Source organism: Erythrolamprus reginae, chromosome 2, assembly GCF_031021105.1.
Source record: "Erythrolamprus reginae isolate rEryReg1 chromosome 2, rEryReg1.hap1, whole genome shotgun sequence".
NCBI classification, from domain to species: domain Eukaryota; kingdom Metazoa; phylum Chordata; class Lepidosauria; order Squamata; family Dipsadidae; genus Erythrolamprus; species Erythrolamprus reginae.
This window is the reverse complement of record NC_091951.1, coordinates 339,825,681-339,844,085: the sequence shown is the minus strand read 5'-3', so window position 1 is coordinate 339,844,085 and position 18,405 is coordinate 339,825,681. Positions and strand designations below refer to the sequence as shown.

At 41.8% G+C, this 18,405-nt stretch overlaps 1 protein-coding gene across 1 annotated transcript in view; it reads right to left on the bottom strand.

Annotated features, from left to right (window-relative positions):
• Positions 1-1,182: 1,182 nt before the first annotated feature.
• The window catches only part of MBD2 (methyl-CpG binding domain protein 2), a 40,806-nt gene continuing 23,583 nt past the window's right edge, over positions 1,183-18,405 (bottom strand). Inside the window, exons 5-6 of the mRNA XM_070743545.1 lie at positions 5,279-5,429; positions 1,183-2,183 (exon numbers count right to left, since the gene is read on the bottom strand). Of these exons, the coding sequence (XP_070599646.1) occupies positions 5,294-5,429 (136 nt within the window). The 3' untranslated portion in view covers positions 1,183-2,183; positions 5,279-5,293. The remainder of the gene's footprint in view (positions 2,184-5,278; positions 5,430-18,405) is intronic.

Here is an 18,405-nt window from a genome sequence, read left to right as displayed (position 1 = left end):
AGACTATCCATCCATATATTATTGCACTAATCGTATTGTAAATAAATTATCCTAGCATCAACATGCAGAATAATAGAACTGATTCTGACAGGAAAAGACATATCGAGGCCCATGTCAGGGTTCCAAGAAACATCTCCAACGAAACGAAACTCCGAGGCTTGGATTTCCTCAAAGTTACACTTTATTGGAAATGTCATATTGGCACATCTGGGGAAACCCAAATCTGACATGCCAAAATCTAATTTGGAGCATGTAGCAAGGAAAAAAAGCCTGCAACAACTTAGGGCTGAAAAAAATATTCTTCAGATAGAGTAGCAATGAAAAAGACTGCAAGCCGGGAAGATTGTTAGTATCTTGTTAGGGTTAAGGGGAAAAAGCTTCAAAAAAGCTACATTTGGAGTCTAAGATACACCCAAATTTTTAGCCTCTTTTAGGGGGGTGAATGTGTGTCTTATACTCTAAAATACAGTATATGGTACCTTTTTTGAAATCTTAAGTCTTATACACCTGTACATCTTCATGGCATCGGACAAGAATATCTCCGAGACCGCCTTCTGCCGCACGAATCCCAGTGACCGATCAGGTCCCACAGAGTGGGCCTTCTCCGGGTCCCGTCAACTAAATAATGTCGGTTGGCGGGCCCCAGGGGAAGAGCCTTCTCTGTGGCGGCCCCAACTCTCTGGAACCAGCTCCCCCCAGAGATTAGAACTGCCCCTACCCTCCTTGCCTTTTGTAAATTCCTTAAAACCTACCTTTGTCGTCAGGCATGGGGGAACTGAGACATCTCCCCCGGACCTATTCAATTCAATTTATGTATGGTATGCTTGTATGTATGTTTGCTTAAATAATGGGTTTTTAAAAATATTTTAAATTGTAAATTATTAGATTTGTCGTGAACTGTTTTATTGTGTTGTGAGCCGCCCCGAGTCTACGGAAAGGGGCGGCATACAAATCTAATAAATAATAATAATAATAATCTTACAGTCCAAAAAAATATGGTAAATATATCATTTTTCCTCCTTGATGAACAAATGCCAGTGCACTGCAAGGCTTGTAGAGTAGCCTTGCAGTGCATCGTAGTAATATACAAATTACATCGTAGTAATATACATCGTAGTAATATACAAATAATCATCATTGTTCAACTTTTGTGTATCCATTTCTATTCACTCGGGAAAACCATTTCATTGAAAAAATACTTTCCTTTTTTTTTATTAAGCTCATCCTCACAACAACCCTGTGAGGTAGGTGATGGTTTCTCCATTTTACAAAAAGGAGGACGGAGGCTCCAAATCCAATGTGGGAAAATATTGCACACTCATTGAAGTGCTTCTGTAATTGGGTCAGAGTGCAAATATATTTCCCAATAAACTTAACAAAAAGGCTTTAGCAGCTTGACATTCACGTATTCGCTATTTTCACCGAACAATGTTATCTCTCCATAATGCTCGGTAATAGAGATAAAGAGCCTTGCCTTAAATTATAGTACATTATCCTAAAAATTGTAATTTCTCTGAATAAAAAGTATTTATTTCTCTTTAGAGAATGATGATGGGTCAATTTACAGGTTTTTCCCATTCATTTCTAGTATATTAAAAAAAATCTTTTATATAATATGTATAGAAGAAATCATGATACAATTTTTTTTCTTTTCTTTTTTAAACTCGGAAACAATCTGTTTTCCTGATCTATTCTTGAAAAACAAAACACGCACACATTTGTTGTTTTTTTTAAAAAAAGAAGAAATGCTCATTATTTAGTGCTTGCCAGGTTGTCACGACACGATTGCCAACTTGGCATCGAAAAAGCTCAGTCTTTAGTCTTCAATAACTGTCTGGCGTCGCCAAACAAATAAAATAAAAATAAAAGGGAGACTTTTGAAGTCGTAAGATACAAAATAAAGAGTGGAGTCTTTTCCTTCACCCCCTCCCCCTTTTTTTCCCTTTCTTTTCTTAACAAAGATATGTACATCAAAAATAGGATAATAAAATAATAATAATAATAATAATAATAAGAGCCGAAAAAGGGCATTGGTTTTTAATGCTATTAGAAAGCTATATAAATGTGCAGAGGTCTCTTCTTCTTCTTCTATCACAAAAGACCAACAGAAAATATAAAAGCACTTCCAATTGCCAGAAATTTTTATCTGGGAGTCTCTTTCTCTCTCTTTTTTTTTTAAGTACCTGTAAAAGAAAACAGAGAGGAAAGGGAATGAATGATGATGTTTTAAATGATGTGTAATAGTTCTTTCACGTCAAAAGCTACATCCCAGCAAAGCCAACAAGCTTCCATATACCCCGAAGTCTCAAGATGCCTGTGATAGTTTAACTGAACTTGCCGAGAGCCTCAATTTTCTACAGAAATCCACTTCTCATCATTCTTCTCAGCTGAAAATTAGTCCAACGGAACTCAATGGGCGCGCACAGAAAGATTGAGCTGTCACTGGCTTAAGTTCCTGTTATTTCTTACAGAAATTGGAAGGAGGGAGAGGGGGGGAAATTGGAAGGCAGGGGGGTCCCATCTGCCTGTTGTCTGGTGCAAGAAATGAGGCACTGCCTGCAGATAAATAAGTGGATGAGCAGATAGGCTGCAGTAGGGAAGAACTCAAAGGGAATTCTTCAGAATTGGTAGCCATTGTGACAGACAACAGTTTCTGTAAGCACTTCAGACTAAATAAGAGCTTAGTCAAAGGAATCTGTCTTGAGTCCATCATACATCATAATGGTATTTTTCTCCATCTTCTCGGGGTACTGCAATAAAGCATTCCTGGGGATTTGTCTCATTTTTAAATTGTTGCACAGAATGCATGTGTTTTTAAAATGACTTTTTTAATAGGGGAGAGATGAACGGAGCTATGTTTCTGTTTAGGGTTCAGTCTCTTTTTAAAAAAAAAATCTAATTCTTAAAAAAAAATATTCTAGGGTTCAGTTTCAAATGCATCATCATCACCTCGAGGTTTGACTACTGTAACGCTCTCTACATGGGGCTACCTTTGAAAAGTGCTCGGAAACTTCAGATCGTGCAGAATGCAGCTGCGAGAGCAATCATGGGCTTCCCAAGGTATGCCCATGTTACACCAACACTCCGCAGTCTGCATTGGTTGCCGATCAATTTCTGGTCACAATTCAAAGTGTTGGTTATGACCTATAAAGCCCTTCATGGCATTGGACCAGAATATCTCTGGGACCGCCTTCTGCCACACAAATCCCAGCGACCGGTTAGGTCCCACAGAGTTGGCCTTCTCCGGGTCCCGTCGGCTAAACAATGTCATTTGGCGGGACCCAGGAGAAGAGCCTTCTCTGTGGTGGCCCCGACCCTCTGGAACCAGCTCCCCCCAGATATCAGAGTTGCCCTCATCGTCCTTGCCTTTCGCAAGCTCCTTAAAACCCACCTCTGTTGTCAGGCATGGGGGAATTGAAATTTTTTCCCTTCCCCCTAGGCTTATAGAATTTATACATGGTATGCTTGTTTGTATGATTGGTCTCTTAAATTGGGTTTTTTTAGATTATTTTTTAATATTAGATTTGTTACATTGTTTTCTTTATTGTTGTTAGCCGCCCCGAGTCTTCGGAGAGGGGCGGCATACAAATCTAATCAATTAATCAATAAACAAACAAACAAACAAATAAATAAACAAATAAATAAACAAATAAATTGCTAAGGGATTTTTTTTTTCTAACCCAGAATTTTGCAGCACCTCAGAAATATGGCTTAATTCCTTGCCCTTCCCCACTAGGTGGGATTCAAAATATAAGGGAAAGATCTGTTGTACGCTACCCAGCGTCACTTGTCTGTGGGGTCGGTGGCCCTATGAGAAATGGTGAGATGCAGATTATGGAGATAAGGAGGGAGGGAGGGAGGTGGGCGGCTACATGAGAGAGGGAATCATGCAGATAAGAAGGGAGGGAGAAAGGTATATTAAAGAGAGGTATGTGTGTGTGTGGATGAGAGAGAGAAAGAGAGAAGAGAGAAGGAGGGAGAGGGAGGGAGAAGAGTGTATTGAAAAGGTGTGTGAGAGAGAGCGAGGGAGGGGAGAAGGAGGGAGAGGGAAGGAGGAAGTCAAGAAGGGTGTATTAAAGAGATTGTGTGTATGTGTGTGTGTGAAAGAGAGAGGGGGAAGGAGGGAGGGAAGGAAGAAGGAGGTAGAGTGGGTGGGATGGAGGGAGCAAGGGAGAAGGGTGTATTAAAGAGATTGTGTGTATGTGTGTGTGTGAAAGAGAGAGGGGGAAGGGGGGAAGGAGGGAAGGAAGGAAGAAGGAGGTAGAGTGGGTGGGATGGAGGGAGGGAGCAAGGGAGGAGAGTGTATTAAAGAGAGGTGTGTGAGTGTCTGAGAGAGAGAGTAAGAGGAGAAAGAGGGAGGAAGACTGTATTAAAGAGGTGTCTGTGTGTGTTTGTGAGAGAGGGGGGAAGGAGGGAGAAGGAGGGAGGAAGTCAGGAAGGAAGGGAGAAGGGTGTATTAAAGAGATTGTATGTTTGTGTGTGTGAGAGAGAGAGGGGAGAAAGAAGGAGAGGGGGTGGGATGGAGGGAGGGAGAAGGGTGTATTAAAGAGAGGTGTGTGTGTTTGTGAGAGAGAGGAGAAGGAGGGAGAGGGAGGGAAAGAGAGGGAGGGAGGGAAGAAGGTCTGGAAGAAAGAAGGATGTATTAAAGAGATGTGTATGTGTATGAGAGAGAGAGAGAGAAGGAGGGAAGGTTGGTGGGATGGAGGGAGGGAGGCAGGAAGAGTGTATTAAGGAAATGGGTGTTTTTATGGTGAGAGAGAGGAGGGAGAAAGAGGGAGAGAGAGGGAGGGAGGAAGTCAGGAAGGGAGAAGGGTGTATTAAAGAGATTGTATGTTTGTGTGTGAGAGAGAGAGAGAGAGGAGAAAGAGAGAGAGGGGTGGGATGGAGGGAGGGAGAAGGGTGTATTAAAGAGAGGTGTGTGAGTTTGTGAGAGAGGGGAGAAGGAGGGAGAGGGAGGGAAGAAGGTCTGGAAGAAAGAAGAATGTATTAAAGAGATGTGTATGTGTGAGAGAGAGAGAGAAGAGAGAAGGAGGGAGGGTTGGTGGGATGGAGGGAGGGAGGAAGAGTGTATTAAGGAAATGTGTGTTTCTGTGGTGAGAGAGAGAGGAGGGAGAAAGAGGGAGAGAGAGGGAGGGGGGGAGGAAAGAAAGAAAGAAAGAAAGAAAGGAGAAGGGGGTATTAACGAGGTGTGTGTGTGAAGGAGGGAGGAGAGAGACAGAGACAGAGACAGAGAGAGACATTCTACTAGACTTTTTTTCTCCAGAAGCTTGAAATGTACCTGATTACTTAATTTTTATTCTTCTTCTTCTTCTCCATTGTCCATTTCAACCTCGTCTACTTCTGCTACATCCGTAGCCCGGGACAAGATATCTGCCATCAGTGCCTCCTCCAGTTTTTTCCGTACCTGTTGAACTCGTTCCTCTTGCTTCCTGTTGAATAATGCAAGAATCTATAAGGGTTTTGGTTCAAGCTGAACATGGAATGCAAAAAAACGGTCAGCCAGCCAGCCAGCCAGCCTCAATACACTGTTGTGGAAGTGCTACGTGCTAAGACACACATCCTTCGTACTGGGTAAATCACACATAAAGCAATGTTTCACATCTGCAGAAATGTGCAGGTAACAGAGAACACCCAACATCAAAAAACAACGCCTCTGATTGAAGTACCAATGGGAAAACCACTCCCAGGTTTATTTGAAATTAAAATCTACTCTCTGTATCAAAACAGCTAGAAGGGTGGCGGGGGGAGAGCAAGAAACTTGAGTTTTATGGGTGCACCAGCCTCATCTTTTTCAAGAACCATTTCCCCCCTCTTCCCCAGAAAGGAAAAAAAAAATCTATCGACATCATCCTGCCATTATTTTTCTAGAAATCGAAAAGCTCACTTGCAATCAGCTCGCATTTTTAAGTTCAGAGAATCCCCAATGCACCCATTTGAGTCTCCACCGTCTACATAGACTCTGTAACCTTGAGAAGATTTAGCACAGCCAAAGAAAATGACTTTATAGCTGGGCTACAGGTTATTTTTAAATAGTTTTATTAAGGTTTGCAATTGCAAAGATTAAAAAAAAACCTAATAGAAACTAAGAAAAATAGAAAAAGGTAGAATGAATGAAAGAAAGTTAATAAATACATTATACACTGTTCCCTCGATTTTTGCGGGGGATGCATTCCAAGACCGCCCGCGAAAGTCGAATTTCCGCGAAGTAGAGATGCGGAAGTAAATACACTATTTTTGGCTATGAACAGTATCCCAAGCCATCCCTTAACACTTTAAACCCCTAAAGTGCAATTTCTCATTCCCTTAACAACCATTTAGATCATTACTCACCATGTTTATTTATTAAAGTTTATTTAAAAAAAATATTTATTAAAGGCAGATTAAAGTTTGGCGATGACATATGACGTCATTGGGCAGGAAAAACCGTGGTATAGGGAAAAAACCCGCAAAGTATTTTTTAATTAATATTTTTGAAAAACTGTGGTATAGACTTTTCGCAAAGTTCGAACCCGCGAAAATCGAGGGAACATTGTATATATTGTTTTATACACACAAAGACACACATATACAATATATCTATACTGCTCAAGAAATAAAGGGAATAAACACTCAAATGTCACATTCTAGATCTGAATGAATGAAATATTCTCATTGAATACTTTGTCCTGTACAAAGTTAAATGTGCTGACAACATGTGAAATGATTGTCAATCAGGGTTGCTTCCTAAGAGGACAGTTTGGTTTCACAGAAGTTTGATTTACTTGGAGTTATATAATGTTGTTTAAGAGGTTAATTCTCTGCCTTACGAGGCAGAAGCCCCAGGATCAAATCCCAGTAAGGGTATGGCTAGCTGATGAGGCCAGAACAATGCCGAAATAGCACTATCCTAGTCTCCCTTAATTTTAAAAATTCAGCAAAAACATGTGATACGTACAGAACATAGTTTGTTGGCTATGAATAAATTAACTGCCTAGAAATGGCCCTGGGTTGGGCCTAGAGGCAAAAAGGAGCTGTGACGTTCCTTCAAGTCCCAGTGGGTATGGCTAGCTGATGAGGCCAAAATAAGGCCAAAATAGATCTATCCTAGTCTCCCTTAATTTTCAAATTCAGCAAAAAAACATGTGACATATATATATGTATGTATGTATGTATGTATGTATGTATGTATGTATATGTAACATATTTTTGCTGATAATGAAAAGAAGAGAGACTACTATAAATCTACAGTATTTCGGCCTTATTTGCCTTCATCAAGTAGCCACACCCTTTTACTGGGATTTGAATCCGGGGCCTCTGCCTTATATATATGTCACATGTTTTTGCTGAATTTGAAAATTAAGGGAGATTAGGATAGATCTATTTTGGCCTTATTTTGACCTCATCAGCTAGCCATACCCTCACTGGAACTTGAACTTGCAACCTTTGCCTTGTAAGACAGAGAATTAACCTCTAAGCTACAGTATCCAATCCCTACACACTTACATATATACGTGCATACACGCATACATACATTTCCAATCCTAATTAACCAAGGGCAACCTGTACTCATATTTAAAAAAGCCCAAAAAATATCTTGGTTTTATTTTTAAATGAAAGTTTTGGAGATCAATTTTTAGTCAACATTTGAAATCTATTTTTTAAAAAAAGGAAGACATGGAATGGACTGAGATGAATCCATACATCTAAATGCTAGATAATTTAATTATTGCCACCACCCCCACCCCCACCACCACCCCCACCACCACCACCCTACTGCATTACAGCTTAAAAGAACTGGATGCCTTTAAAATGCTAACACTTTTTTTTTATCACGGATAAGATATTACTAAGATTTATGGAACTTGGTTTATTACAAAAACAACAACTTGGATTATTTGCATGCCAAGACTGTAAATGTACTTGGTAAAACAAATAATGGGGGGGGGGGAGATTAATACATAGAAGTGCTATACATTGCTGTTCACAGAACTTTTATTTTTATCTTTCCATATGGCATATTACACAGAGACATATTTTAGTAGTGTTTGGGGGGGGCAGAGGATGTCAAAACTGATAAAGATTTATTTTTAAGCAACATCCAGGCAATGTAAAGATATTTCTACAAAGCATAAAGCTGTGGGATCCAGATAAAAAAAGCTGTTCGGTGCATAATATAATTGTCAAGACTGCCATGCTGCCCCACCAGCTAGGCCTTGCTACTTGCTGATCTGCCATGAGAAATGGGGAGAGGAAGATGTGTAGAAGTGGGTTTGATCAGGTTCTGATCAGTTCTGGAGAACCGGTAGCAGAAATTTTGAGTGTCTGTCTGTCTGTCTGTCTGTCTGTCTGTCTGTCTGTCTGTCTGTCTGTCTGTCTGTCTATCTATCAGATTTGTATGCCGCCTCTCTCCATAGACTCGGGGTGGCTAACAAGAACAATAAAACAATATAAACAAATCAAATAATTTAAGTGAATTTAAAAACCCTAATTTAAAAAACCAATCATACCTACAGACATACCATGCATAAGTTTTATAAGCCTAGGGGGAAGGGAAAGTCTCAATTCCCCCAAGCCTGACGACAGAGGTGGGTTTTAAGGAGCTTACGAAAGGCAAGGAGGGTGGGGGCAACTCTGATATCTGGGGGGAGTTGGTTCCAAAGGGTCGGGGCCACCACAGAGAAGGCTCTTCCCCTGGTTCCCGCCAAACGACATTGTTTAGTTGACGGGACCCGGAGAACGCCAACTCTATGGGGCCTAACTGGTCGCTGGGATTCGTGCGGCAGAAGGGGGTCCCGGAGATATTCTGGTCCGATGCCATGAAGGGCTTTATAGGTCATAACCAACACTTTGAATTGTGACCGGAAACTGATCGGCAACCAATGCAGACTGCGGAGTATTGGTGTAACATGGGCATATTTAGGAAAGCCCATGATTGCTCTCGCAGCTGCATTCTGCACGATCTGAAGTTTCGAACACTTTTCAAAGATAGCCCCATGTAGAGAGCATTACAGTAGTCGAGCCTAGAGGTGATGAGGGCATGAGTGACTGTGAGCAGTGACTCCCGGTCCAAATAGTAGTTCGGAGAACTGGTATATACCACCTCTGACTGGCCCCACTCCAGTATGGGCAGCCCCAGAATGGGGGGGGGGGGGAAACACCGCTCCAATACGAAAAATGGGCTGTGCACATGGCTCTAGCTTTACGGCGGCCATTCACGGGCTTAACTGGGGAGATTCCTGTGATTTTTGCTGGGTTATTTTAAAAAAAAAACACAAAAATTGCCAATTTTTCTTCCCCATTTATATCTTCCCTCCAGCCTTTTCCTTGTGCTAAATTTCTCTGGGAAAAAAACATCACCAGCCTTTTAAGCAACTGGAACGCCCAAGTTCTTTTTAAGCTTCTTAGCTTCTCCCTTTCTAGTGCAATTGTTACCTCTTTTTGTGAAAAGGCAAGGATCAGATAAATGGCTGCAAGTATCACTAGGCAAAGGTAGGGTAGAACCCAGGGAGAGCAGGAGAACGTATCAAATTATTCACAGACGCCCCTTTGATCTCCTATGGACAGAGCTTTGAAATATCAGTCTGTTCAACTCTTACATCAAAGTACATCTCCAGCTAATCAGATAATCCATCTTGGCAGTAGAAATTTGTCCAGAGATTTTGTCCTTTGAGATCCAAAGTCGACGATGTCAACTTTATTGAAGATGTTGAGACAATTCTTTCCCTTACCAGATTTATCTCCATTACTTCTGAGCTGTTTTTCTTTTCTAAAGGAATAACTCAGACCTCTGAGATCCCTTCCTTTCTCTGTTATTCCTTCTCTACTTCCTCTTCTCCTTTTTTTACTTCTTCTCCCTTCCATCTCATGAACAGTTTTTCCCCCCGAATGCCATCACTCTGCTAAACCAATAATTCCCTCAACACTGTCAAACGATTTACAAAATCTGCACTACTATTACTACTGCTTACGCCTGCTACCGCACGAATCCCAGCAACCGATAAGGTCCCATAGAGTTGGTCTTCTCCGGGTCCCGTTGACTAAACAATGTCGTCTGGGGGCCCCAGGAGAAGAGCCTTCTCTGTGGTGGCCCCGGCCCTCTGGAATCAACTCCCCCCCCGGAGATTAGAACTGCTCCCACCCTCCTTGTCTTCCGTAAACTACCCAAGACCCACCTATACCGCCAGGCATGGGGGATTTGAGACATCTTTCCCCCAGGCTCCTTATAATTATGTTTGGTATGTATGTGTTGTCTGGTTTTAATATGATAGGGTTTTAGTTATAGTTTTAACCATTAGATTTGCATTGTATTGTTTTATTGCTGTTGTGAGCCACCCCAAGTCTTTGGACAGGGGCAGCATACAAATCTAATGAATTATTATTATTATTATTATTATTATTATTATTATTATTATTATTACTACTACTACTACTACTACTACTACTACTACTACTACTACTACTAATTTTCCCTCATTATTCCTATCACCCATCTCCTCCCACTTATGACCGTATGACCGTAACTTGTACTTCATGATGCTTGACAAATGAATCTTTTCTTTTATGTACACTGAGAGCATCTGCACCAAAGACAAATTCCTTGTGTGTCCAATCACACTTGGCCAATAAAATTTTTTATCTATCTTCTGTGTTAGCAAATACTTCAGAAGAAAAGGATTTAGGGGTAGTGATTTCTGACAGTCTCAAAATGGGTGAACAGTGCAGTCAGGCGGTAGGGAAAGCAAGTAGGATGCTTGGCTGCATAGCTAGAGGTATAACAAGCAGGAAGAGGGAGATTATGATCCCGCTATATAGAATGCTGGTGAGACCACATTTGGAATACTGTGCTCAGTTCTGGAGACCTCACCTACAAAAAGATATTGACAAAACTGAACGGGTCCAAAGACGGGCTACAAGAATGGTGGAAGGTCTTAAGCATAAAACGTATCAGGAAAGACTTAATGAACTCAATCTGTATAGTCTGGAGGACAGAAGGAAAAGGGGGGACATGATCGAAACATTTAAATATATTAAAGGGTTAAATAAGGTCCAGGAGGGAAGTGTTTTTAATAGGAAAGTGAACACAAGGACAAGGGGACACAATCTGAAGTTAGTTGGGGGAATGATCAAAAGCAACATGAGAAAATATTATTTTACTGAAAGAGTAGTAGATCCTTGGAACAAACTTCCAGCAGGCGTGGTTGGTAAATCCACAGTAACTGAATTTAAACATGCCTGGGATAAACATATATCCATCCTAAGATAAAATACAGAAAATAGTATAAGGGCAGACTAGATGGATCATGAGGTCTTTTTCTGCCATCAGTCTTCTATGTTTCTTCTATGTTTCTATGTTTCTACCTACCACCTTTCTCATTCACCTCACTTTCCTTCTGCCATAAGGTTGACTGCTGTTGTTTCTTTCAAGATGGAAGCTATTTTCCCCCAAGTGCAAGAGATATTTCAAATAACAAATGTGCTTTCTTAAAAGAGTCTGATAGTTCTGGCTTCAGGTTTTGAGAGCTGTTGCGAAATGTGTTTTATGGAAATACAATGCCCCCGTTTGAGATATGAAATCCCTTGCTTTGTGCAAGAATATAAATTAAAATATCTCTCACAGATGCGGCCATCATTTTTTTTTTTTAGGTTTAATGTCAGGCTGCTTTTGCTATTAAAATATTTGTTCTGACAGACAACCAGAATTCTCCTCCCTGTAACTCCAAACCATTATTTTGTATCTGGCTTTTCAAGCCCTAGATTGCTGTCTTTGTGATATCCTTTCAGTTGTCTCTTTCTTCTCAAGGTTAAGCATTCTCAATTTGTTCAATCTCTATTCACTCTGCGTGGTTTCTGTATGCTGATAATCCTAGATTGCATTAACCAAGGGACAGAAGATGAAGTATTAATATTGCTTTATAAATCCTTAGTAAGATCACATTTAGAATACTGCATTCAGTTTCAGCCACCGCATTATAAGAAAGACGTAGAGACTTTGGAAAGAGTGCAGGAAAGATCAATAAGGATGATTAGGGAGATGGAGGCTAAAACTTACGAAGAACAATGGTAGGAACTGGGTTTGTCTAGTCCAGTGATGGCGAACCTATGGCACGGGTGCCACCAGTGGCACGCGGAGCCATATCTGCTGGCACACAAAGCGTTGCCCTAGCTCAGCTCCAATGTGAATCTGTGTGCCAACCATCAGAATTTTGGCTCACACAGAGGCTCTGGGAGGGCGTTTTTGGCTTCCACAGAGCCTCCAGGGGGATGGGGGAGGGTGTTTTTTCCAAGGAAGCCTTTGGGGCCTGGGGAGGGCGAAACATGAGCCTACTGGGCCCACCAGAAGATGGGAAACAGGTCATTTCCAGCCCCTAGAGGGTCTCCAAAGAGTGGGAGAAGTGTTATCACCTTTCCCAGGCACTGAATTATGGGTATGGGCACTCATGCATGCGCAATAGCATGTGTGCACACTCTTTCAGCACCTGAGGGGAAAAAAGGTTCGCCATCACTGGTCTAGTCTAATGGAAAAAAGGACTGGGAATGACATGATAGCAGGTTTTTAGTTTTAGTTTTAACCATTAGATTTGCATTGTATTGTTTTATTGCTGTTGTGAGCCGCCCCAAGTCTTTGGACAGGGGCGGCATACAAGTCTAATAAATTATTATTATTATTATTATTATTATTATTATTATTATTATTATTATTATTATTATTATTCTACAGATGCCCAGAAGCTGGGTATTTTTGCTTTTCTGCATGCACAAATAACTGGGGGTTTAGAATTGTGCATGGTCGCACACACAAGTAACACATCAAAGAGCAAAATGGCAGCGAAGGAACCCAGAACCTGATGGCAAGACAAGAAACAATGGATGGAAACTAATCAAGGAGAGAAGCATGCACAGTGCACCATGTGCTACCAGCACGCCATCCTCTACTGTACCAGTAGGAACCCACTACCGGTTGGACTATGTCCAATGTCCCACCGAACTCTGCTAATTTGTTGTTCCTTTTAAGCCCTTCTTTACACCCATTTCAGTTTGCCTGGATTATTTTTAAAATGTGACATCCAGAACTAAGAATAGTCCAGTGGAACCTCTACTTACGAACTTAATTCGTTCTGTGACCAGGTTCTTAAGTAGAAAAGCTTGTAAGAAGAAGCAATTTTCCCCATAGGAATCAATATAAAAGCAAATAATGTGTGCGATTGGGGAAACCACAGGGAGGGTGGAGGCCCTGTTTTCTCCCAGGAGATTCCTAGAGAGGCCCCATGCAGGCTTCCCCCTGCCTTTTCCAGACCTGTTTCCTCCCAGGAGATTCCTAGAGAGGCACCATGGAGGCTCCTCCCCAACTTTTCTGGCCTTGTTTCCTCCCAGGAGATTCCTAGAGAGGCCCCACGGAGGCTTCTCCCTGCCTTTTCTGATCTTGTTTCCTCCCAGGAGATTCCTAGAGAGGCCCCACAGAGGCTTCTCCATGCCTTTTCCAGCCCTGTTTCCTCCCAGGAGATTCCTAGAGAGGCCCCACGGAGGCTTCTCCCTGCCTTTTCCAGACCTGTTTCCTTCTAGGAGATTCCTAGAGAGGCACCACGGAAGCTTCTCCCTGCCTTTTCTGGCCTTGTTTCCTCCCAGGAGATTCCTAGAGGCACCACAGAGGCTTCTCCCTGCCTTTTCTGGCCTTGTTTCCTCCCAGGAGATTCCTAGAGAGGCACCACAGAGGCTTCTCCCTGCCTTTTCTGGACTTGTTCTTTCTTAGGAGATTCCTAGAGAGGCCCCACGGAGGCTTCTCCCTGCCTTTTCCAGACCTGTTTCCTTCTAGGAGATTCCTAGAGAGGCCCCACAGAGGCTTCTCCCTGCCTTTTCTGGCCCTGTTTCCTCCCAGGAGATTCCTAGAGAGGCCCCACAGAGGCTTCTCCCTGCCTTTTCTGGCCCTGTTTCCTCCCAGGAGATTCCTAGAGAGGCCCCACAGAGGCTTCTCCCTGCCTTTTCTGGACTTGTTCTTTCTTAGGAGATTCCTAGAGAGGCCCCACAGAGGCTTCTCACTGCCTTTTCCGGACCTGTTTCCTCCTAGATTTCTAGAGAGGCCCCACAGAGGCTTCTCCCTGCCTTTTCCGATTACAATTTCGGAGGCTCGGGTGGAAAATGGTTCTTGAGAAGAGACAAAAAAATCTTGAACACCTGATTCTTATCTAGAAAAGTTGGTAAGTAGAGGCGTTCTTAGGTAGAGGTACTTAAGACATGATCTGCAATGCATGGGATGGAGAACAAAGGATCATCAATCTAAAAGAAGCATCTTCATTTCCTCTAAGTAAGATCAGAGTTGCAGATCTTTTGAAGAAGCATCAAAAAAGGAGGAACCCCAAAAGAGACCCCAAAGCTACCTTGGTCTCTTATAGATTTTATAAGAATCAGGGAGGCAGCTTTAAAATACCCAGACAGCAGCCATCTTCCACTCAACAAATTACTGTCATGTGAAAAAGCATCATTACAAGTTAAATAAGAGTTCTGCCCCTGAAGCAAATGATTTGTCCATTAAAGTGTTCAGCTTGATTTCCAGTCCTAATTTGCAGAAGCAGAACTGTGTGGAGGAGGGGAAAAAAAGATCCCCCTCTATGCAAATGAATCAACCATTCATGCCGATATATATATATATATATATATATATATATATATATATATATATATATATATATATATATATATATATATATATATATAATTAATATGGCACGGCTGGCTAGAAATGAGAAGCAGATATGAGCTTTTTAAAGCAGGCGAGTCTTCAAGGTGGATTAAACAGAATTTCTACTGTGGTTTTAGAGTGCCCTCTGCTGGCAAGTGCAGGATATGAGAAATGCTTTTTATAAAAGATCCTTTAGAGACGTTATTTTATGAGTCGATAGACTTCTGCTCGAGGCAAAAATAATAATGGGGGGAAAGAAACCCATGCTGTGTTAACTATTACACTTACATTACATTACCCTACATGGCATCGGACCAGAATACCTCCGGGACCGCCTGCTGCCGCACGAATCCCAGCAACTGATTAGGTCCCACAGAGTTGGCCTTCTCTGGGTCCCGTCGATGAAACAATGCCATCTGGCGGGACCCAGGGGAAGAGCCTTCTCTGTGGTGGCCCCGACCCTCTGGAATCAGCTCCCCCTGGAGATTAGGACTGCCCCCACCCTTCTTGCTTTTCGCAAACTTTTGAAAACTGTCGCCAGACCTGGAGGAATTGATATATCCTTAGCTGCCTTTGATTTTATGGATGGTGTGTTTGGGCTGTATGACTGTTTTAATAGGGGTTTTTTAAAGACTGTTTTAACATTGGATTTGTATATAATGTTTTATTGTTGTGAGCTGCTCTGAGTCCTCAGAGAGGGGCAGCATAAAAATCTAATAAATTATTATTGTTGTTGTTGTTGTTGTTGTTGTTGTTGTTGTTGTTGTTGTTATGTCAGTACAACACAGCAAACGAGATCACTATGCTGGATTTCGCATTTCATCACCAGTCGGGTGCTTCCCCAGCATCTAGGACTGCGTAATGGAGCGGCGAATTATGTTTGCCGATCCCAGTAAAGCGGCCTTTTGCAATTGACAGATGGAGATTTTGTCAATTCCAATGGTTTTCAGATGTCTGCTGAGATTTTATTTATTATTATTTAATTATTATTTAGATTTGTATGCCGCCCCTCTCCGCAGACTCGGGGCGGCTCACAGCAAGATACAGCAAATCACGACAAATCCAAATAAATTTAAAATATTTAAAAATATTTAAAAAGAGAGATAGTTTGGTACTGCGCCCAGCGTGCCAAGTACCACTGGGATCACTTTCACTGGCTTATGCCAGAGTCGGTGCAGCTCGATTTTTAGATCTTCGTATAAAAAAAAAAATCGAGCTGCAACGACTCTGGTATAAGCCAGTGAAAGTGATCCCAGTGGTACTTGGGGGGAAAGAAATAATAATAATAATAATAATAATAATAATAATAATAATAATAATAGTTGTTGTTGTTGTTGTTGTTGTTATTGTTATTGTTATTATTACTTGGCACATGGTGAAGCCCAAAAATGCTTAGTCTAAAGTAAGTGGGGAAAATAAGAAAGAGCAGAGGGGCGGTGGGATTAATTAGATTAGATTAATTAGAGTTGGAAGGGGCCTTGTACGTCATCTAGTCCAACCACCGCCACCACCCACTCAAGGAGTCCCTACACCATTTTGGACAAATGGCTCTTCGTATGTTAGTCTCCAGTCCCCAAATCATCTTGGTTGCTCTCTTCTGCACTCTCTCTAGAGTCTCAATGTCTTTTTGTAGTGTGGTGACCAAAACTGAATGGAGTACTCTAGCTTTATAGAGTGGTATTAGTACCTCTCTAGTCCTAGATTGCATCCCTCTGTTAATGCAATTTAGGATTGCATTGGCTTTTTTTTTTGGCTGCCCCCACAAACTATTGGAAATCATGCAACTGTATCCTTTTCTTGAGTTCAAATGTTTCCAAAAACAGATCAATCTTAAACAAGTTTTTATAATTCATCTTGCTAAGATTCATTTAACCCAGGGAGGTTCCAATGCCGGCTGGGGAATTCTGGGAGTTTGAAATCCATACTGTTGAACGTTGCCAAGTTTGAAAAAACAGTGATTTGGTCCACCTAACTTTAATTTACAAAAATGAAGTAATTTACAAGATATTGACAAAATTGAACGGGTCCAAAGACGGGCTACAAGAATGGTGGAAGGTCTTAAGCATAAAACGTATCAGGAAAGACTTAATGAACTCAATCTGTATAGTCTGGAGGACAGAAGGAAAAGGGGGGACATGATCAAAACATTTAAATATATTAAAGGGTTATATAAGGTTCAGGAGGGAAGTGTTTTTAATAGGAAAGTGAACACAAGAACAAGGGGACACAATCTGAAGTTAGTTGGGGGAAAGATCCAAAGCAACATGAGAAAATATTATTTCACTGAAAGAGTAGTAGATCCTTGGAACAAACTTCCAGCAGACATGGTTGGTAAATCCACAGTAACTGAATTTAAACATGCCTGGGATAAACATATATCCATCCTAAGATAAAATACAGAAAATAGTATAAGGGCAGACAAGATGGACCATGAGGTCTTTTTCTGCCGTCAGACTTCTATGTTTCTATGTTTACCAAAAAAAAGGATAAACCAGTCCCTTGTTAGCAGCTTTGGAAGAATAGCGATCCAGGACTACTAATCAGTGTCACTTGTGTAACTTCACATTGCAGTGAAAATAGCACAGTATCACAGTAACAAATTTAGTGCATCGGAAAACACCAGCGGTGTATTTTCAGGTCTGAAAGGCTTATTATCATTACCATACTCTCACTATGACTATTCCATGGTGGACTGAAAAACTGAAACTACCAGCTCCAATACAGAAACATAATCTGGTGCTTTCTGTAGAAGTGTTAGTTTCTCTCCTACAACCTGATATATCACAAGTACAGTGGTACATCTACTTAAGAACGCCTTTACATAAGAACTTTTCTAGATAAGAATTGGGTGTTCAAGATTATTATTATTTTTGCCTCCCTGTTCTGTCTGGGTTCCCCCAGACCTCAACACCAACTGGAAAAAACAGCCAGACACTCTGGTAAAAGCAAAAGTATTTTATAGCTGGAAAAAATAAACACAGAGGAAAACCTGTTCTTCCCAACAGACAGGCTATAATACTTTACAGCAGAGTCCTGATGTCCAGACAATACAGCAAGCTTCTTGCTGGCACACCCACCCCAAGGTTTCAGTAGTCAAAGGCACAAACCAGGATTCCAAGACGCCAAAGTTCACAGCCAGGTCCCATGACTCTCAAAGATAAAACTCACCAAGCCAGGAAGGGTGGGTCTGCCTTTTAGCCTTTCCAAAGAGCACCACACCCAAACCCAGCTGTTGCCTCTTTAATGCTGAAAGTACCTAGCCAATTGGTCCCTTCGCTGTGTAGCTCTTCTCTGTTGCAGATCAATTATGGCTTGTGCATTTTCCTCTAAGGAATCCAGGCTGCTTGCTGGGGAGAGCTCCCTCTGGGGGGACTCTGGCTGTCCTCCCTCTTCTTCAGCCTGGGATTCCTCCTCCTCGTCTGCCTGCACCTCCTGTTCCTCATCCTCTCCCTCTGAGCTGGAAACCGACAGAAGATCAGCCATTCCCTGAGGGGCCTCAGACGGAACCACAACAAACCCGAGCCTGGAAAAATTTCCCAGGAAATTTGAGAGTGGCACAAAGGCTCTGCCAGTTTCCTGCCATTCCCCCTTTAATCCAGGCCATCTCGGGCTTTTCTGGGCTGCCAGAGGAGCCTTTCGGTGGAGCTTAAGGAGGCTTTGGCAGTCCAGAGCGAACGAAGCATTTTCCTTTCTCTGGGCGCTTAGAGAGAGAATAAACCTCTGCCAGCGCCCAGAGAAAAGAAATGCTCCCT